This window comes from Poecile atricapillus, chromosome 10, assembly GCF_030490865.1.
Source record: "Poecile atricapillus isolate bPoeAtr1 chromosome 10, bPoeAtr1.hap1, whole genome shotgun sequence".
Classification (NCBI taxonomy): domain Eukaryota; kingdom Metazoa; phylum Chordata; class Aves; order Passeriformes; family Paridae; genus Poecile; species Poecile atricapillus.
Genome location: NC_081258.1, coordinates 14639852 through 14660960, shown reverse-complemented (window position 1 = coordinate 14660960; position 21109 = coordinate 14639852). Strand labels below are relative to the sequence as shown.

Sequence of the window (21109 nt, the reverse complement as noted above, 5' to 3'; positions counted from 1 at the left end):
AACCTCAGGGAATGCCTACAGCAAGGATGCCAAGCAGGAACACAGAGCAGGTGGGACACAGGGCACAGGGAGGAGGAGGTGGTATGATGTGGATCACAGCTGCTGTACCAGGGATCCTTTGTTCCTAGTGCAGGCTGGAGGCAGAGGAAGCACCAGGAAGCAGCACATGACTGACATACTGTGAGCCTGGTTCTAGCTGGGGTGGGCACCTCCCTTCCCTGGCACCAGGGATGGAGAGCACCGGCAGGAAACGGTGAGATTCGATGCCATCAGCAGCAATAACAATGTGTCTCCTGAAGGAGATGAGCAGCTTCCCGTTCAGACAGGCAGGGCGGAGGGCTCCTGCCAGCAATCTGTCCTCTCTGCCTCTCACTTGCCCTTCTCCCATAATTGTTGCTGTTCTCTTCCTCCTTGTAGAGGAATCTCTGCTCCCAAATCGAGGAGGGGTAAGGCCAGCTACAGAGCAGCCATGGGAAGGTTTGAGGAGGTTTAGACCCCTCTGGGGTTCAAACAGGACTGTTAGACTGGGGCCGTGAGCCTTTGGAGGAGCTTGGTGGGAGGAGGGACAAGTGGGTCAAGAGCTTCCTCCCCACCACAGAAACGTACAGCTCCAGGTGTGTGTTCTTTGCTGCTTGTATTTCTTTATAGAATCATGTAATGTTAAGAAGTTGGAATGGACCTTAAAGATCATTCTGTCCCAACCCCTCTTGCCATGAACAGGGACACCTCCCACTAGACCAGACCGCTCAAGGCTTTATCGAACCTAGCTTTGAACACTTCCAGGGTTGGGACAACCACAACCTCCCTAAGTAACGTGTTCCAGTGTCCCACAACCCTCACAATAAAAGACGGATTCGGTTTTGCGTCATATTTTGCAGGCCCTGCCTGCGTTTGCTGCCGAGTGAGATGAAGGTGTTGGAGAAACAGTGTGAGCTGATGACTGAACCTGGACATAACACCCGCCATCAGGAGAGCGGGAGGGAGTTGGGCAGCAGCTTGGGCTGGCACACCAAAGGAGCCCCGAAACTACCACATGTATATTGTATTTTCCCTCAAGACCACCCCGTCACGGAATCCCCGGGGCCTTTGAGCCGCGCTCCGCCGCACCCGCCCCGCCGGGGCTCCCTGAGGGGGCGCGACCGCCATCTTGGCGGGCGGGCCGGGGCGAGGCCTCGGCGCGGAGCGACACCTGCCGGAGGCGCTGGGCAGCGCGCCCGCTGCTCCCTCTGCTCCTCCTGCTGCTCCCTCTGCTCCGCCCGCTGCTCCCTCTGCTCCTCCTGCTGCTCCCTCTGCTCCGCCCGCTGCTCCCTCTGCTCCTCCCGCTGCTCCCTCTGCTCCTCCCGCTGCTCCCTCTGCTCCTCCCGCTGCTCCCTCTGCTCCTCCCGCTGCTCCCTCTGCTCCTCCCGCTGCTCCCTCTACTCCTCCCGCTGCTCCCTCTGCTCCGCCCGCTGCTCCCTCTGCTGCTCCCTCTGCTCCGCCCGCTGCTCCCTCTGCTCCTCCCGCTGCTCCCTCTGCTCCGCCCGCTGCTCCCTCTGCTCCTCCCGCTGCTCCCTCTGCTCCTCCCGCTGCTCCCTCTGCTCCGCCCGCTGCTCCCTCTGCTCCGCCCGCTGCTCCCTCTGCTCCTCCCGCTGCTCCCTCTGCTCCTCCCGCTGCTCCTGCTGCTCCCTCTGCTCCTCCCGCTGCTCCCTCTGCTCCGCCCGCTGCTCCCTCTGCTCCTCCCGCTGCTCCCTCTGCTCCTCCCGCTGCTCCTCCCGCTCCGCCCTCTGCTCCTCCCGCTCCGCCCTCTGCTCCCGCCGCCCCGCCCGCCCACCGAGCTCCGTGCCAGCTGAGCTCGGTGCTCAGCCAGTGCCAGCCCCTTTTCCGACCCTCGGTGCGTCACCCTCGCCGGAGGGGAGATGTTCCCCCTACACCCCCGATCCCCACCAGTTTGAGCGCGGTTTGGTTGCCTTTGGGCAGGCGACACCCCACGTGGAGCTGTATTTATAGACAAATGCAAGCACAGCGAGGTAGCTGTCTGACTTTTTCCCCTCTTCATTGCACTCCTCAGTTCGTGATTTCCTGTTTGCTTCTAAAGCTATTTTTACTAAGGAAAAAAAATAATGTTAACCACTTTTAACAGTTCTATCTGTTCACTAACAGAATAAAGCAAAGATCAGAGTGACTGTAGCAGGCCCTGGCAGCACCCTGTCTGACCTGCTTGCTCCACAGCCCTTCTTCCATCCCAGCACATGTGGCTGGTGCTCCTTCACCGGCTGGCTCTCATCAGCCAGCCCCATACTACAACGTGAGAAAATATATTAACCTTCATAGTTGTTTCATTGTTATTTCTCTCTTTCTGGGGTACCTTTCTGAAGCTTTTGCCAGCTTTCTCCATCAATACTAGAGGGTAGGGATGTCTACTGAAAATAGGTGTATCTACATGCACATATGTGGTAGAGAAGAAAATATCCTTGCCCTTGGGAGAATGGGATTTCTGAAAGAGCAGCTAGGACCCAAATGCCCAGGAGAAATCTGGAGGGGTTGCACAAGTGATACTCACATGGTCCCAGCACCAGCCATGCCTATAGAAGGGCTCTTAGGGCAGCTCTGAGCTTGCAGCTCATCCAGCTGCCCGTGAGAGCCTCAGAGACCCAAAACTGCCAGGGAGCCACACACAGCGAGACCCCAGGTGGGTGCATGGTCAGATGCCAACTTCCCCCAGCCAGCCAAAGAGCCAAAACAACGATTTAAATGGCTCTCCCAACAGTGTGGGCTTAGCTGGGCTTCAGGGGGCAAAGCTTTTGCGCAGGCAGGGATTGCCCTGCATTGCTGTGGCAGAGGAAAGCACAGACACTGCACAGCTGCTGCAGAGTTCGGTCAGTACCAGTACCCTGTGGCCTTCCAAGCCCTTCTTCCTGGGCTGCCCACAAGCTCGGGATGACCTGTGGTCTGATGTAGACTAGACCAGCTCAGGTGGTGGTCATCTCCCCAAAGTGTCCTCAGTGCCCTCCCTCCCTCTCCAACTAACCCACCAACACGGTTCATTTACCTTCAGGGCAGCCTGGATATGTGGCCACAGATGCCAGGAGAAGATGAAGTGAGAAGAGTCCAGGTGGCTTCTTCAGGGATCCTTGCCTTCCAAGAGGCTCTGAGGAGCAGCTATGTCTGGCCGCAGGGAAGATCACAACTCTTGGATCTGGGGTACTCATAAATTCAAAACTCCCACCATGCTGGCTTCCACTCTGTCTGTTCTGCAGAAATCTCCACGAGTAGCAACCTCATCACACAGTCCTCAGGGATTCCTACAGTTTTGTGTGCTCCTCCAGGGAAAAGCAAGGAAGTCTGAGCCACGAAGGAAGGTGTGGATCACCCCACCCAGCTCCTGCTGACCTAAAGATCCCCCTGGTCTTGTCTGTCCTCAGCCAGTCCACGCTGCAGCCTGTTCCCTTGCACAACCGGGCTGTGAGGAAATCCTTCTGGGGAAAGGCACCCTGCAGCCCGTCGGGTGGCACAGCCGCTGGGGACGGTCCCAGCCCTGCGGGGAGCTCGGGGCCGCTCAGTGCCGGCAGCCGGCGGGGACAGCCGGGGTAGCGGCGGGGCTGGCTGCACGGGAGCCGGAGAGGTGCAGCGCGGAGCACAAAGGCTCTCCCATCCTGGCCGCTCTGCCCTGGAAAGCAGCATGGGAACCACTGCCCAGCGAGAATCTGTTCCTCATTATCCGCCCCGGCTGCCGACGGATCCCGGCTCCGTCACCGCTCGCGGTGCAGCCCCGGCCCGCTCGCATCCCCTCAGCCGAGCAAATTCTGCGCGGCTTCAGCAGCCAGAGCAGCGGGACAGACCAGGGGCAGGGCTGGCATCCCCCTCCGGAGGTGATGCCAGAGGGAAAATGAATTGTTCCCTTCGCCAGCGGGCAGAGGAGGCTTCCAGTGAGAGCAAGGAGAAGGGATGGCTGCTTCAGGTGCCAAGAGCAGGACGGCAAATGCAGAATTCAGGGCATTCACCTATGATCAGTCTGATCATAGGTGAGAGCAAGGAATAGACTGATATGTCTCCAAAATATTTGTACCAGATACAATTAGACTGAACACCTCTCCTGAATTCTGCATTTGCCTTCCTGCTGCTCTCCATGAAAACATGAGGATGGCCAAAGCCTCTGCCATGCTTTGTGTGAGTGAGAGGTGAGGACCTGGCTCCTATTCACTTACTTTCTGCTGCTTCTACCTTTTTAGAGCAGTGTGAAAACCTCCCAAGAGGGTGTCAGAAGTGCTCCAGAAACAAAGCAGGATCAGCAACTACACGCATCAGCTGACAGCACCCTTACTGCAGTGGAGAGTATGCAGCTGGCAGGTTCAAGAAAATTCTATTTCTTGGACTTGGTACCTGTGAGACACAACTGGGTGCTAGTTCCAATCTGGAGCTTCCCAAAAGAATATGTACATACACACGTATGTATATATACACACATATGTCAGAGAGAACCAGCTTTTAGAAGATAAGGCAGAGGGGAGCTACCGACAAGCTGGCACACAGAAACCACAGCCCAACTCTCTCCAGAGAAGCACTTGGAAGAACAAGAGGTAACAGGGACAACCTGCCCCAGGGGAAAATTTACTGAGCAGAAGGAGAAATTAATTCTGTGCAAGACTGGTGTAGCTGTGGTGTGGTTCTGGGACAGGGACAGTTGACATCTCCATCCTCAGGGACATTCCAGATCCAGTGGGACAGGGCTCTGAGCTACCTGGTCTAGCTTTGCTAGCAGCCCTGCATAGAGTTGGGATTGGACCATGGGCTTCCCAAGCCTCTTCCAGTCTGAAATTTACCTGATGCTCCAATGTGCATTGTGCAAAAGTGATGTGGTGATTTTGAGACTCACTTGTAAGATGGCCAACACCAATCCATTGCCCACAGCTCTTCCACAGAGCTGATGCCAGAGCTGCCTTACATCCCCTGCTGACTTCACAAGTTTTGGTACCGCAGAGGAATTGGAGGAGCTGAGTATTGGAGAAAACAAATGCCTGTGGAAAAATGTGCAGATTTAATGGTAGGCTTTAAACAGAAGCCTGGGTGCAAAATGACAGGTCTGTGGTAGTCTGTTCTGGGATGGGATTGCTTACAGTCACAGTCGGAGGATTGTGTGTTCTGGGTTACAGTCTGACAAGCAGCTCCTGTGGTTGTGCCTTACTCTGTCCTGGAGAAGCAGAAGTTTAGGCACATGCATTCGTGGTTTGGCCCACTCCTTATGTTTTTCCACTGAAGCACTTTAGTATTTTTAGTCTGAAGGAGATGACTCTCTGCTATGCTGGAAGGATCAGAGCAGTCCTGTGCAGGCAGGACACTCTAAGGTGAAAAACAGAGAGTGAAGTACAAGAATAAGAACTGGCAAGGAGCCACCATCCCTGCTCACAACAGGGCTGGGGCTGAGGGTGGGAGGAAAAGGCTCTGAGCTGCTGGCTGGTGGCATGGAAAGCCTGCACACACATCAGCTGCTAGGCTCAGATATCAGGATGAGAGGCATTTGCTGAAGCTGAGACGTCTGCTTTCCCTCCTCTGAGGACCTGAAGGCTGCAGACCCACCTCTTCCAGGAAACAACCTGGCCCACACAGCCTGGTGCACTGCCAAGGCAGTCGTGGCTGCAGGCAGTGCTGGCACAGAGGTCCAGCACGCAGAGCACAGCTCAGCCAGCAGCATTGTCAGTGGGATGCAAGGCAGATGGGGAATGTCATAAGGAGCAAGAGCTTCCACATGGGCCAGTGCAAAGCTAACAGGGCTAGGAGGTGCATTTTACCCTGCCAAAAAGGACCAGGGGTTGATGGTGGATGTCAGATTCAATGCAAGCCAAACATCTACCTTGTGAATCAAGTAAACCACATTTACTTTCCTTCAGGAAAAACAGCGACCAGAAGATCAAAGGAAGAACAGAACCAGCATACACCAATGCAAGGCTCCTGTAACCCCTCTAAAACATATTTTTGGCAAGGAGAGAGGACATGGGAAGATGTGGGCTTCCAGCATGCTGGTGGCTGTGCAGCCACAGCTCTGGGCAGAAGGGCCTGGTCTCTCACTGGCTGCTCCCTAGCAGAGCCTAATGACAGCTGCAGGCAAGCATCTCTTTGGAAAGAATTTCATATTTTCCACAAACTTTATGGAAACCAGGAAATCCAGTTAGGCACATCAAGAGAGGGGGGTTGGGGCCTTGGGTGGAGAAGAACAGAGAGACACAGGGACATGATACCTGCAAAGGAGAACCAAACCAGGATGGGCAGAGGTACCCAGACAACAGACAGACCAGACCACAACATCTGCTCCAACTCCAGTTTATTGAACATTACAAAATACTGTGCATATATTTTCACATTATAACAATATCCTTGCAAATAATATATTAAGTCTTGAGTCATTTGTAGTGCCCATGGCTACAGAAAACACTGACCCAACTAGAGATTTAGTATGGCCCAATATCAGAAATCAAAACTAGAGTAAGTCATACCAGAAATGCAAAACTATATAAAAACCTTTTAAAAACCTCATGCTCATCTGGTGGAACAGGTACAGAGCTGAAGGGTCTCTCCTGAGCCCTGCTGGCAGGGTTGGGGGTCCCACCAGCTCACCTGCTCCACATTGGGCACATTCAGTGCATCCAAGTGTTGCCTTGGCACCTGCTGTCTCAGCAAACCCATAGAGCTGGAAAAGGCAGGCTTTTATCTGCTTGGAGCATTAACAGTCCGAGTTCCAATTTTTTCCAAAGATGAGCAATCCACAACCCTCCTGCTCTGCCAGTGCCCAGCCATTGTGCTCTTTTGTGGCTAAACACTTCTTGGGGAGAAATTCTTGGCCCTTGGGGTCACACCAGAAGCAATTCATCGTGTGGGCCACCAGCTCTCACCACCCTCTGAGGAGGGCACAGGGGTGGCTGGGATGCAGGCGTTGGGGACAGACCTTTGAAGATGCACACTGCTCACACCCATCACCCCCGCTCCTGATGTACCTGATACCTGCTCCTCTCCTTGCACCATGACCAGTACTCCCAGCTGATGCACCCCAGGCAATTGGAGGGCCTGGGACGTGAGCAGAAGGGACCAAGGATGCTGTGCAGGGCAGCTGCCTCCCAGTAAATCCAGAAAGCTGAACACTGCAGCTGTTGGGAACACATCCAGGTGACAGGTGTGAGACTGGCACAGCAGGTTGGCTGTTAGAGGAGTCCCTGTGCGTACAGGTTCACTAGTCCAGCTCCTGGTGGAGCCAAACCCAAGGAGCGCTGCTCCCAGTCCTGAGAAAGTCATGGCCTTGCCTCTGTGGTGCCTCCATAACCCAGGGAACACAGGGCTGTCGTGGCAAGGAGCCTATCTCTGAGCTCCTGGCTGAGCTCCAAGCATGCTGTGAGCACTGCAGCCACCTTGAAGTCAACAGCTCAGTCACTGGGTGTGGATGGACTCTTGTGAACCACCCCTGCTCTCAGCCCTTTTCCAAGAGGTCTCCTACTCACAGCCAGGCTGGAGATCAGCTCACACTCTTACACCTGTGAGCAGCCACCACCTCAGGGCAGCACAGCCATGACAGGATCAAGTCTGTTTGGGATCCCAGCCCTGGGAGAAATATCTCTAAAGTCCCAGCTGCAGAGATGTGTAGGGACCAGAGAGAAAGAATGAGGTTTGGGATCTTTGCCTCCCTGGGCGGACAGGGGCTGGTACCTGCTGTTGCAGCACAAAGACCAGTTATTGACCAGGTTTGCATCAGTAGGTGCATGGGCAAAGCACACCCTGGAGTACAGCTCCAGGAGGAGTACTGGGTTCCCCTGCCACTCCTGGAGTTTATGGAGACACACACAAGCTTTGCAGTGCAAGACAGAGCAGTCAGCAGGTCACAGCCTGTCTGCAGCTCTCAGCCCCTTCCCAATCCACAGGGTGCCTCAGAGGTGGCTTGCTCTGTTGAACATCAGCCACCTGGGCTCTGCAGTGGGTGGCATCCTGCCCTGCTCCTCTGTGGCCATCAAAGGCTGCAGCTCCTGCTGCTCAGGACCGTCTGGGCTGCTGTCACTCTGTGACCGGCCGCTCTTGGAGACATGGCTGGGGAACTGGAAGCAGGAGCTCTGCTCTGGCATCGCCTGGCTTGCAGACTGGGGTTGCTCCTCCAGCACAGGGCAGGCAAATCTCCTGTGCTGAGGCCCGCTCTCGATGCCTGGGGGGGAAGCGATGCTCTCCAGGGAGGAGATGCTTTGGTTCCATGCCTTCTGCATATCCACTGGCACAATTTTGGTGGTCTCCGAGGAGACATAAACAGCCAGATCAGCCTGGTCTCCTTTCCATGGCAGCTCCTTCTCTGCCAAGGTGGGCGATGGAGGGATGATGCAAGGGCTGGGGCAGACATCCAGGCTGCCTGGAGATGCAGATGGAGGGACAGTGAGAGGGAGCTTGCACAGCTCTCAGTCTCTCCTTGGACCCTGCAAACATTGCAGAACCAACCACTACCAAATGGCCACAGAATCCTAGAATATCCTGAGTTGGAAGGGGCCCACAAGGATTATGGAGTCCAACTCCTTGCCCTATGCAGGAAAACCCCAAGAACCACACCATGTGCTGGCCCAGGGATGCAGGACACAGGGAGGCTCCGCCATGCCTCCAGAGGACAGTGATTCTCCCATTCATGCTCTGTTGACTTTGGTTTTGCCCAGGCCAAGGCAGTTTTGCTCCACAGGCAGAGGAAGGACAAGCTACCCAATGGCAGCTGCCCCAGCATGAAGCATTGGTGCCTACCAGGAGTTGTCTTTCCCTGCAGGACCTCATCAGTGGCTCGAGCAACAAACACAATCCCCTCATCGTCCTCTTTCTCCGTCTCTGAGCTATCACTCTCCTCCTCCTCTGAGCTGACCATCACCAGGACAGGAGCTGCAGGCAGATGGAGGGGGTCAGTTTGGTGCTAGCACAACCCTGGGTGATGTCATCCCACTGAGCTGGCAGTGGGCAGGCACAGCAGGTGCTCCCATCCCACACCACCAGGTCCCCTTGCCAGGACCTGCCATCCTCACCTGCCACTGGCCTTACCTGCATCCTGCCAGGGGACATTTCTGTGCGTCTTCCCGTTGGGTGCCTCTTTGGTCAGAGATATGTTCTTCTGTGAAAGAAGAGGAACTGGCTGGGACCTACCCTGTGCAAAGCCCTAAACCCAATAGGGGATTCTGCGAGCCAGCCAACATTGGGCATGCAGATTCCCACCCTGGTTACATGGCAGATGGTTTCTAGTCCTTAGGCTTTGCATCTTCATAGCCCCACAATGAACTGCTCAGCTGCAATGGCTTCAAAAACCTCCAAAAAAAAGAAGATATCTAAGGCTCAATTTAAGGTGCAGTGCCACAATTCTGAGCCTGGATCTGCACCAACATTGAGGTTGTCTTATGCTAAGTGCTCTTGCAAAACAAACCTGTGGCTCTTCCAGGGCTTTGCTCAGTGAAGAGCCACCCCACAGCACTGATGGCATGCTGGGGACACATGGACACACAAAACACCTGAATGCTCACATGCAGCATCAACAGGACTGAGAAGAGATGAGCCACTTTCCCCTCTGGCTTTGGAGCTGCTGATGCCCTGCAGCATCTCACTTACACCCCAAAAAGGACCTCTCTTACTGCATCCTGGGGTGGCCAAATCTCAGAGCTAGGAAAAGAACAGGACCTTGGGGAGGACTTGCCTTTTTCCTGCCTTTTTCCTTCAGCCTGGCCTTGCTCTTGGAGGAGCAGACATTGTGCTTTGTGGACTTGAAGGTCTCCAGACGTCTCTTCATGTTCTGCCGGAAGATTTCTTTATCTTGGCGCTCTTGTTTATCTGGAGAGATGAAGTGACGGCTGTAGCTGGCCTTGTACTGGCCGAGGGAGAGGCAAAGAGACACAGGGTGAGCAGCTGGCCCCACAGAGCATCGTCCACCCCTGCTCCTCTTGCGGGTGCTGCTCCCCTCGGGGTCAGCCGCACGCCGTGGCCCGGGAGTGCTCACCCGCCGGCGGGGCTTGTAGAGGCTCCCCCGCAGCACGTGGTGCATGGCAGCATCCTCCTTGTCCCGGCGGCTCCGCACCGTGTCGATCACCTGCAGGTCCAGGCACGCGCCGCTCCCGCTCTCCCTCCTGCGGGGAGATGGATGGGCTGGGCTCCGTGCCCACCTTGTGCCAGCCCCCTGACAGCCCTGGTGCAACCCACCCCCAGGGACGAGGGCGGCTGTGAGGTCCAACGAGGCCTGTCCAGGAGCTCGGAGGGATGGCTGTACTCACAGGAGGTTTGTGACTGATGACTCTGACATGGATGTGCGGCTGGGCATGGAGGGCAGCGCCAGCTTGGCAGCTGAGAGCACGTGGCCACCCTGGGAGGTGAGAGGACAAGGCTGGCATCAGGACAGCAAGGACCCAGCTGGGATGGGCAGGTCCCCATTGCTTGGCCAGAGGGTGAACATGTGGCCATACATGAAGGGAACCTCTGCTGCCAGGACCATCCTGCCGCCTGGACACCACTCCTGCCTGTACCTGATCGACAAAGCTGATAGCATCACGGATGTTCAGCTTGTAGTAAACATCCCAGATCTCATCCCGCAGCCTGTAGGCAGATTTCCGCATCAGGAGCTGGCTCAGGTATTTCTTGTCAAACTGCTCCCACCTGCCATGAGATGAAGACACAGTTTAGCTTCCACAGGCTACTATGGCCAGGGATATCTACCCAGACAAGGCTGAGCGTCCCAAGTATGGTGAAGGGAGGCTGGGCATGCAGGACCTGGCTGTGCACAGGGACACGCTGCCAGGGAGGGGACATGGTGACCCTTCAGCCTGCCCAAGAGGAAGCCAGACACCAGCGGGTCTGTGGGAGGCAGTGGGAGTAGGACTGGGGCCACCCTGCTGGAGCACTTCCCCCGCAGGAAACAGGCTTTTTGCATCCTTTTCCTGTCCCTGTGCTGCAGATAAACACTGCCCAGGCAGGAACAAGGCTGTTCCTTCCTCAGTGCCCAGAGCAGTTGCATCCATGAAGGAGGCAGAAAGCCATTGTCAGCATGGACACCCCAAGTTCTGACCTTGGCAAGTAATGCCAGCTCCACAGCATCCCCAGCCACACCTGCCTGACCTCTCCCTGTGATGCTTTTGTGATCCTGGTCTGCTGCATAATAGCAGCCACATGGTACCTATCCAGACTGATGGGCAGACATAGAGGCTTCCTGGTCCTGCTGCCCTGCACACAGCAGGGGTGTCCTCCTGTGAGAACCCCAGGATGTCCCTGTGGCTGGCATGTGTCTCCCATTCACTAACAGTCAGCAGAGGATCCAGTCCAAGACACTCACTTGTCCCGCCAGTAGTGGTAGCCGTGGTGCCCCACGATGTCCTCCACCGCTGCCAGGATGTGGTCAAAGGCCTTGAGTGAGGGGAAGAGGGTGAGTGGTGGCAAGGCTGTGGGTGCTCTGGGTGCCAAGGCAATACATGGCCCTTGCCCAGCCCCACGTGTGAGGGAGCCCAGCAGCCTCTGGCGCTATCACCTACGTGCTCATGCAGCTCCTCGTTCAGTGTGGGTTTGTGGTGGTCACTGCGCTTCACCTTCAGCCACGTCACCAGGGGTTTGATGGTGAGGCCCTAGAATGGCAGGAGAAGGCAAGGGAAAGACTGGGAGGGCGAGAGGGTGCATGGCTGGGGCATAGGGAGCAGAAGCAGCATGAAGTGACTGGGGACAGTGGCTATGTCAGCCATGCATGCCCCTACCAACCCGACCCCTGTGCCGTGGTGTACACCCCCAGCCATCATTTCCCTAGACTGATATTCACCCTCCCTGTGGCTTCCCTTCCCAGGGCACTGAACGCCTGAGCTGGGGCCCATCAGCAGCTCTGTAAAGAGGGCAGCCTGGACAGGCATGCACTCCTGGAGCTCCTGGAGCCAGTCCCAGAACAAAATACCAGCGGGAAAAGAACGTGGGCCATGGCCCCACCATCGCCACAGTCACCATAGCAGTCCTGCACACCTGCTGATGGATGGCGTGCTAGAAAGCACCAAGGATCAAAGGTCACTTGAAAAAAGATACCTTCCCAAAGCACATGTCCCCAGGCCAATTCTGGGGCAAGAAAGCACATGAGGAGGGCACAGTGCCCATCCTCACCTGTACAATGACAGTGAAGAACACCACCACGATGGTCGTTGCCACGAAGTAGTCCTTGGCTTTCACCTTTTCCCCGTCCAGCAGGATGACCAGGGCGAAGGCCACGGCCCCACGGAGGCCACCATATGACATGACCACCTGGTCGATCCTGTCCAGGGGGATGAGGCGGAAGCGGTTGAGCACATATGTCTGGAGAACAACACCTGGGGAAGAAGAAGGAGAGCCTGGAATGCTGGGAGAACCCTGCCTGCTCCAGGAGACAGCACAAAATCTCAGCCAGGATCCATGACTGGCCTTGTGCCCCAAGATTTCCTGGGCAATATCCCTTCTTGGCAGGAAAAGGGCTGTGTGCTACCGGCCACACACATAGCAGGACAGACTGACCCACGGCTCTGAAGAGCAGGATAAAGAACAGGGTGCCCAGCACCAGTGCTGTGTCCCATGTCCACTTGGAGGTGTCCACAGCCGAGATGCCCAGAAACATGAAGATGATGGTCTCTGAGCTGCTGGCCAGTGTCTTCATGGTATACTTGACTGTGGTACGGGATTTCTGGGAGATGTTGGCTTCCACGTACTTCTTGCAGCAGATCCCACAGAAGGTGACTCTGCAGAGGGGCAGAAGGAGCTGGCATGGCCCTACGGCGGGATGAGGAGTGGGTCTACTCACTGCCTCCTGCTGCTCAGCACTGCAACCTCAATCTCCTGGCTTCCCCTGGGGGACACCGCAGTACTCACGCCAGGATGGCAGAGAGCGAGACCATCTCGGCGGCAAGGTACGCGACGTAGGCCAGGAGGAAGACGAAGAGCGGCTCGATGATGCGCACGCGCTTGGTGAACCGCGTGATCAGGGCCAGCAGGAAGGCGAAGAGCAACCCCACGGCTGTGCCCCCCAGGCTCACCAGGAAGAAGGAGGCTGGTGGGAGGAGAAGTCTCATTTGAACCATAAGCAAGTGGGCCCAGCTCCTGTGCCCCAGAGCCATGCTGTGCTGGGCTGGCCAAGAGCCATGTTACCACCCAGGTCCCCTCCAAAGCATCCCATGGAGCACAAAGCTTCAGATGATCCCAAAGCATCCCCTGGGACACCTCTGCTGTGGGGACAGGCTGATAGAGTAGGGATTGTTCAGCCTGGAGAAAATTCTGGGGAGACCTCCTCAGTAGCTAAAGGGTACTCCAAAAGAGCTGGAGAGGGACTTGGAGAGGGACATGGAGTGACAGGACAAAGGGGAATGGCTTCAAACTGACAGAGGGCAGGGTTAGATCGGGTATTAGGAAGAAATTCTTCCCTGTGAGGGTGATGAGGCCCAGACTGGCTGTCCCCTCCCTGAAAGTGTTCAAGGCCAGGTTGGGTGGGGCTCTGAGCAAGCTGGTCTAGTGGAAGGTGTCCCTTCTCATGGCAGGGGGGCCTGGAACAAGATGGCCTTTAAGGTCCCTTCCAGCCCAAACAATTCTGCAGTTTTGTGCTGATGGCTGGCATGTGACACATGGAGATGACAGAGCTGTGGTGCTCAGTGCCCACCCCACAGGACAATGGCTCCTGTGCTTGCCACCCTCCACTTCCACAAGAGAGGAAGAGGTGGAGGGGCTGGTATGGCAATTACTCACCTACCCCCTTCACGTAGTCTGTGGCGTGGATGTGCGCTGGGCCCAGCTCCACAAAAGAGTTGAAGACCTTGTACAGCACCTGCAGGCAAGGCAAATCCCTTGAGAAATGCAGGGCATTACCCTGTCTTGAGAGGGGCAGGAAGGGTCCTGTGGAAGAGGCATTTTCCACCCCAGACCTGTCCAGCAAGAGATCATTTCAGCAAGCAAAGTCTACCAGGGCCAGGAGACAGGAAAGGCCGAGAGAGCATGGCATGGGTCTGCTCCCAGCTCGAGGATGTCACCTGCATCCTCTGCCCATCCTGGGGAATTCCAGCACCTTGGACCATGTTGGGCTCAACATTAGAGTCCCACAAGCTGCAACTCACCACAGTGACAGCATCATTCAGGAGAGACTCGCCAAACACAATGATGAAGAGGGTCTCATTAACATGGACCTCTTCGAAGACAGCCAGGACTGCCACAGGGTCCACAGCTGAAATCAGGCTGCCAAAGAGCAGGAAATCCATCAGCCCAGCTTCAACACCTGGATCTGTTAGGACAGAAGGACCAAGGTCAGGCAAACCAGCCACCCCAGAGCCCTCTCACCAGGTGGAAACAAGCCTATCCCTCATCTGATCCAGTGACTTGGCTGCAGCACCTCAGCTGGGAGTGCAGTAGGATGAGCCCAAAAATGTTCCCAAACCTCCAGGATGCCCCTGGAAAAGTGGGACTCAGTGCATTCTTGCTGCAACATGAGAGAAGCATGAGGGATGTCCCTGTTGGCACCCAGGTGCATCACTGCTCCTCCAGCAGGTACCACCAAAGGTGGCTCAGCAGCCCCACCTCAGGTCCAGGCATCAAGTGGCTCCTCAGGGCTCAAGAGAGCTCAAAACAGAGCCCAGGCCAGCCAGGGCCAGTGGCTCCAGCCAAGGACAGGGAACACGGCAGCGAGCCAGCAACGCTAGCCAAGGTCAGCAGACAAAAATAGCAAAGACATGAGTCAGCCCAGTGCCAAGCAGGGCCCGTCTGTCCTGCACGCTTGACCGTCCTGCCAGAGCACCATTCCCAGGATGTCAGGACCCTGCTCGTGCTGTAATTCCTAGGAATCCACAGCAGGGAGAGGCAGTGGGCTATGAAATTGGGGGTGTATTGCACCTCCAACCTATTTTTTGGGGATGTGGTTGAAGCTGGGCAGCCCTGCACACCCACCCATGAGCCCGGCCCGGTGCAGTCCCCAGAGCGCGGTGCCAGTGGCGAAGGAGTTCCAGAGCGTGCCCACCACTGCGTAGGTGAGGATGGCACCGATGTTGTCAAAGAACAGCCGGCTGGGCATGAAGTACCCAGAGTCCAGGACAATGGGGGGCAGAAGGAAGAGGAAGAACATGTTTGGCTCCAGCTGGTACTCGGCTTTCTTTGCCACAGCCAGCACGATCCCTCCCAGGCCCAGCCCCAGCAGGATGAGAAGGCAGCTCTCCGGGACGACAGATGTCACCTTCCTTGACAGGTGGAAAACTAGAAGAAAAAGAAGTATGAGAGCATCAGCCAAACAGGCACATAGACAGAGCATCCCAAATCCACAGGCTTCACAGAAGTGTTGGGTGATGTATGATGGATGGGTGAAGAACAAGGGAGCACCTATGGAAAGGCTGCTTCATGGCCACATGTGCACAAAAGACCTTCCAGCTACCTCCCAGATCAGGATTTCAGGTCCCTGACTCTTTAGGATTTCCCTCTCCCTCTCAGCCACTGTCTAATAAGCCAATCAGCCAGGCATTTTACTTTTCTTGGCTTCTGGTATCTGCACTTAAAGGTTTAAAACAGGCAGTGAGCACGTTCACAGTGTCACGAGCGCTGCTGGCTGCTGTTCAAGTGAAGAAATCCTGGTACACCGGGACATGTTACCCCACTCAGAGACGAGGATGCTCAGCCCTGGTGACAGGGTGACCTTGTTTGCATCCATCTGAGCAAGCAGCCAGAGCAGCATGCAAACCACTGCAGCACAAGCCATGCCCGAGCACAACCTCCCTCAGCACCAGCTAACCTACCTGCATGCAAAAACACAGGCACTGGGGAGCTGCAGATTTAGAGATGCTTGGAATAATCAGTTTATTCCATGCAAGGTTTGGGCCAAATCTTAAGCTGCCGTGGAACAGGATGTATTTTCTAAAGCAAGCAGAGGATGCCCTGGTATTCATCCATCAGTAATGTGGCAGTGAGCCTGTGCTCAGGCACAAGCCAGCAGGATGCTACGCCAGCCAGCACAGGGGATTCGTTCCTCCGGGTACCCTTGTCCCCCACATCAGGGTGTCCTGTGTAATCCCAAATCAGTCCAGCTTCCAGGAAGGCAAGCTCCCCATCCCTGGGGCTTTCTCCTTGCTAGCATAAGGTGCTTTATTTTTGCTGCCCCTCCAAAAGGGCATTGCTTGGGGAAAGGCTATTGAGGTCACAGTGATTTTGTCCCCCCATCACTGAATTCTGCCATCACTTGTGACATCCAGCATCTGTCGCATGACTTGACCATCAGATGAAGAAATCTCCTGGAGAGTGGGCTCCTCCAGGCACTTCGAGAGCCACCTCTGTCCTTGTGCACCCAGCAGGTACAAGGGACATCAGGGTAGGCTCTGAGCCATCACTTGGCTGCAAGCCCAGCCCTGCTGCCAACCCCAAAACCCAGTCCCTAAAGCCCTTTAGCTGGACTAAAGGTGCCCATTGCTTGTGCCAGGCTACCTCTCCAGAAGGAATGTGCTATGGTCGTGCACCAACTCTGGGTCACGCAGCTGCTTCCCTCCTCTGGAATTATGGACAGACCATAAAGCCTAGCCCAGGAACTCCAGGTCTCCAGTGGTGTAGACCTGGAGAGGAGCCCAGGAACAGGCAGTACTTCATCAGTAGGTTTCCATGTCTCTATACCCTTGTCATTTTCCTCTGAACCTGTCCCGGTCCTGCTCTATCCTGGGACAGGTCCCAGTGTCCCTGAGATGTGGACAGCCAGAGAACTGAGGCTGTGGCCTCCTGATGCTCTTCCTTTCTCCTTCCCAGTACATCTTAGGTGATTTTCTTTCCTTTACCATGGCTGAGCTCTGAATTAGAGGAGATAATTCAATGACAAAGATCTGGTTCACAACCAGAGACAACATTGTTGAGCCCATCACTCAACGTGCAGGCTAAGGGCTGCTTTTCCTTTAGTTGACGACCTCAAGAGGTTTCATCTTGGCACAGTAAGCCCCATCCATGCCCCAGCACTGGCTCCCTGCCACAATACAGCAGGAGCACTGCTGCAGCCAGCAGGGGCAGAGCAGTGAGCACAGGGGCAGCGTGATCTGCAGCTCCACCACCAAACACCTCAGTAAGAAAGAGCACCCAGGCCAAGCCCCTGCCATAGCCCTGCCACTGAACACCCCAGCCACAGAGCCTGGGGCACCCCCCTCAGCCCCAGCCACCTCTGCTCACTGCTATGGGCTGCAATACAGCCCTGGAGATTGTGGTGATATGAACACTACAGCCCTCCAAGCAGACCCACAGCCTGAGGAAAACCTGGCTGGGCTTCATCCAGGTCAAATTCCTGCTAAATGACTGCACAAGTCACTGCAGGGCCCTGTTCACCCCACATAAGCTGCCTTCACCCGTGGATGAATGGTGCTCACTCAGCGCCTGCAGCAGGCTGTGAAGCCGCTTCCCACCCACGGGAACAAAGCTCTGAAGTTTTCAAGAAGGGAACGAGGCGTCCAGCCCCTTTCTGCATTCTCAGGAACGTTGCCAAGATCCCTGCTCTCTGCTTTGGCAACCCATCTGCATTTCCCATGCTATGGAGCTATGTCCTGGCTGGCTGGAGGGACCCAGGAGAGTGTGCAGGGATGTTGTGGGGACATGGGTCATGGCTGTCATCCATCATGGAAGTGTTCAAGGCCAGGTTGGATTTGAGCAACGTGGTTTAGTGGAAGGTGTCTCTGGCCATGGAAGGGTAGTTAGAAAAAGATAATCTCTAAAGTCCCTTCCAACTCAAACCATTCTATGGTTCTATGATTGTTTTCACCAAGCCAGAAACTTGGTCAAATAAAGGAGAAGCATCAATGGGAAAGATCATGCTTCAAAAATGTCCTGGCTGATGGGGAAAGCTGCCATCCTTCCCAGGAAATGGCAGCACATGAGCTCCCCTGTGTCACAAGGAGCAGTCAGTGGGGACAGACTGAACAAGGTCTAATTTTATACACACTAGTCAAGGATTTCAGCACTAAAGGTTCCCACAGCAACAGTAACTTAGCCACATGTGAATTAACTTCAGAGACATAATCCATACTCAGGCATCCATAATAAAGCATTTGCCACTGAGATAACTCAGGGCCAAAACCTACCTCCAGAGCTTGGGAAATGGCAGAACACCTAAACCAAGACATGAGCAGCTGGAGACAGAGGTGATGGTGCAAGGAGAGATGGCTACAACCCATGACAGTGCTGCTGCATAAAAAACCATCTGTCTGCTGGCAGACTCCTGCCTGTGGGGCAGCTATGTGTAAGGAGAGTGTTTGGGGCAATGCTTATCAGCTCTGTGTTCCCCACATCCTGTGCTCTGACTGTGGATGGAAAAGGCAGCAAAGCCCGGATGATGCCTCGCTGTGCAGGAAGGCAACACCCAAGCCAGTTTTTCCCTGCCCTGGGTGTTTGCTGGCTTGGGTCACCCCAGCATCGTGACTGCCTCTGAGAACAGAGCCCACAGTGTCATTTCCCCATCACCCGGGCATGGGCCCGCTTCCTCCCCTGCAGTCACAGGGCTGTGAGCTGGCAGCCCAGCGCCACCACCACAACAGGTCCTCTGCACCATCCTACGCCCAGCATCCACGGCTGCCACAGCTGGCTCTGCCCTCTAACGCTCCCCAAAATCCTCCACCACTGGTTCATCTCCTCTGTGGACTCCTGTGCACCCTGGGGACTGCACGTGCCATCTCTGGCACCCATGGCAGGGTGCTGCCTGCAGCAGTGCCTCCAGGTCTGGGTGTCGCTGTTGGCTCCAGGCTCTGGAATCCTTTGGACCCATGGGATACACTACTGGCAGCTTGAAGCTATCAGCCATCAGGGCTGTGTCTCACAGACAGAGGAGACTGGCCACAAGCCTCAGGCCTGTGGCAGATCTGGGGATTTGGGAATGATCCCAACTCAGGCTCCCTGCACCCACCCGCACAAAATCCAGGGTGGCTGAGGGGAGCACATCAATGGAAACCTGCACAGAGAACAGCTCCTGGGAGAGGTTGGAGAGAAGAAAACTGCCAGGGAACGGAATTTTCTCTCTGATCTTCTGCAGGTAGGAGGGACACACTCGGCAGCTGGAGGTGGCACAGCTACAGCAGTGTTGTATTTTTAAACTCACGATACCTTTTAATTCACTCCTCGCGAGGTTTTAGGTCTCTCTTGCGAGAAGGCAAGGAAGGAGAGGAACGGAAGATCCACAATGATGCTTGGGACAGGAAGAGGCCAGCTGGTGGTCAGAGCTGTAGCTGTCCCCTGTGTAATGAGTGCTGCTGCACATCCCTGGCTGATCAGAGGTTCCCCTGCCTAACTCTGAACCCACATTTCTTGGTCCAACTTGAAACTAAGAGGTTGTCTGTGCCCCCACCATGGGGGCTGTGCCCACAGTGGGGTCCCTGAGGAGAAAATCTGGCTCAAGGTCACAATCTCATCCCCAGCACAGCAGGCAGGGGCACTGTAGGGGCCAGCCCTGTGGGTACCCCTGCTCAGCACCCACACACGGGTGTCCCCTCCCCAGCACCCCGGATGCTGGTGGGGGGCCCAGCCCTGCGCAGCTCACACACATCCTCATTGTGCCTTCCCACGCAGCCTCTCACAGCAGAGCCTCCCCCGGCTGCGTGGTCCTGTGCTGGGGAGCACAAGAGTCCAAGGCCAACCCAATCTGGAGTGACCCACCGGAGGAGACAGCAGGCACCTGCTGGGGGCACATCCAGCCTGGCACCGGCACCACCGAGCCTTTCCCGGGCTGTGCGGGATCAATGGCTTCCAGACCTGCCAACGGCAGGTGCTGTGCCAGCCTTTGGGAACACGGGACATCCCTTGGGGCTTCTGTTCTCATGAACTATCCATCCTCTGTGCCCACCCATCTATCCATCCATCCATCCCTTGCAGGAAAAGCCAGCCCGGACCCCCACCTTTTCCTTCGGGTGATACCTTCAGCCCGTCGCCGCACACCATCCCACGGCAGGGCACGGAGGATGTGGGGTGTTCCCCGATCTCCACAACCCAGCTGAGGGTGGTGACCAGCCGGATTTGTCCCCATGACCCGTGTCCCGGCGTGCGGTGACACCCCTCGTCCCGGGTGCCCCCGCGCCCGCCGGGGATGCCGCATCCCCCCTGCCTGCCCGGGGGTGGGCACGGCCTCTCCCGGGGCACCGGAGCGGGTGGGGACACGGGGACACTCACCGATCTTGGCCAGGCTGGCTACCAGGATCCAGGCGGCCACCAGGCAGGGCGCCTGCACCTCCCGCCACTGCCACCGCAGCAGCTCGGCTCCCGCCGGGGCGGCGGGGCCGGGGGAGGCCGCCGGGGGCTGCATGGCCCCGCCGCTCCCGCCGCTCCGCTCCGCCGCGGTCCCGGTGCCGGTCCCGGCCCCCGCCCGCGTCACGCGCACGTGGGGATGCGCCGGGACGGCCCCCGAGCCCCACGCCACGGGCCCCGCCCCGAGCGGCACCGGCCCGCCCCGGAGCTCGGCACCCCCCGTGCTGCCCCAGGCCTTAGCACCTGCCCCGGACCCCAGCACCACCCTGCTCACCCCTTGCATCCTCCCCTCTGTCCCAGCTCATCTGCACCCTCCCGGAGCCCCCTGATAGTCCCCTGGCTCCGTCTCAGTCCTCCCTGCAATGTCCCGGTGCTACCTGCATCATCCTAGTCCCCCGTGCCGTCCCCCAGTGCCTCTGCTTTGTCTGAGTCTCCCCACCCTGGCTTAGTCCTCACGCACCCACCAAATTCCCAATCTTCCTCCACACTCAATCCCCCTCCCAGCCGGCCCCTTCCCCGCTGAAACCATCCCCCCCTGCTCCAGGTGCTGTCTGAGCTCCATGGGAATACCCACGGGGGGACCCCAAAATTTCTGTCTCACCTTTACCTCCTCAGCTCCTCTCAGATATTCCTAAAATCTCCTGCTTGCTGATTAGGCCATTCCCCAGCCCCTAGGAGGTGCCCCATCTCCCACACCCATCCATGAGGCTCCCAGCCCAGGAGATCCGGCACCCCATGTCGTGGGTGGGCAGCAAGCTATGCCCAAGCAGCCCAGGGAGATGGGATGCTGGGCAGGGGGCAAGAAGGGATGCTGGCAGAGCACTCCATGGAGAGCCAGCTCTGACCTGTGTCCACATGTCCCTGGAGGACAGGACAGGACACCGCAGCAGAGCAAAGACCTCTGGCTGGTAGTGCCTATGGCATGGGCACTCTCAGCTGC

The 21109-nt window shown here is 56.6% G+C and overlaps 1 protein-coding gene across 4 annotated transcripts; it reads right to left on the bottom strand.

Moving 5' to 3' along the window:
- Nucleotides 1-6278: 6278 nt before the first annotated feature.
- On the bottom strand, nt 6279-20897 carry SLC9A5 (solute carrier family 9 member A5). Of its 4 annotated transcripts, none has more exons than XM_058845890.1 (16): nt 20771-20897; nt 14878-15180; nt 14055-14218; nt 13690-13768; nt 12823-13000; nt 12472-12692; nt 12088-12290; nt 11481-11570; nt 11285-11355; nt 10482-10611; nt 10233-10321; nt 9962-10088; nt 9662-9832; nt 9019-9088; nt 8731-8862; nt 6279-8353 (listed from the first exon to the last, which is right to left on the bottom strand). In XM_058845890.1, the coding sequence occupies exons 2-16, from the start codon at nt 15050-15052 to the stop codon at nt 7887-7889; spliced, it is 2367 nt and encodes a 788-aa protein (XP_058701873.1). In that variant the 5' UTR covers nt 15053-15180; nt 20771-20897; the 3' UTR covers nt 6279-7886. The 4 variants fall into 4 exon arrangements, with proteins under 4 accessions (XP_058701873.1, XP_058701871.1, XP_058701875.1 ...); XM_058845888.1 differs by lacking the exon at nt 20771-20897 and adding an exon at nt 20095-20604; XM_058845892.1 differs by lacking the exon at nt 20771-20897 and adding an exon at nt 19036-20237.
- Nucleotides 20898-21109: the final 212 nt, after the last annotated feature.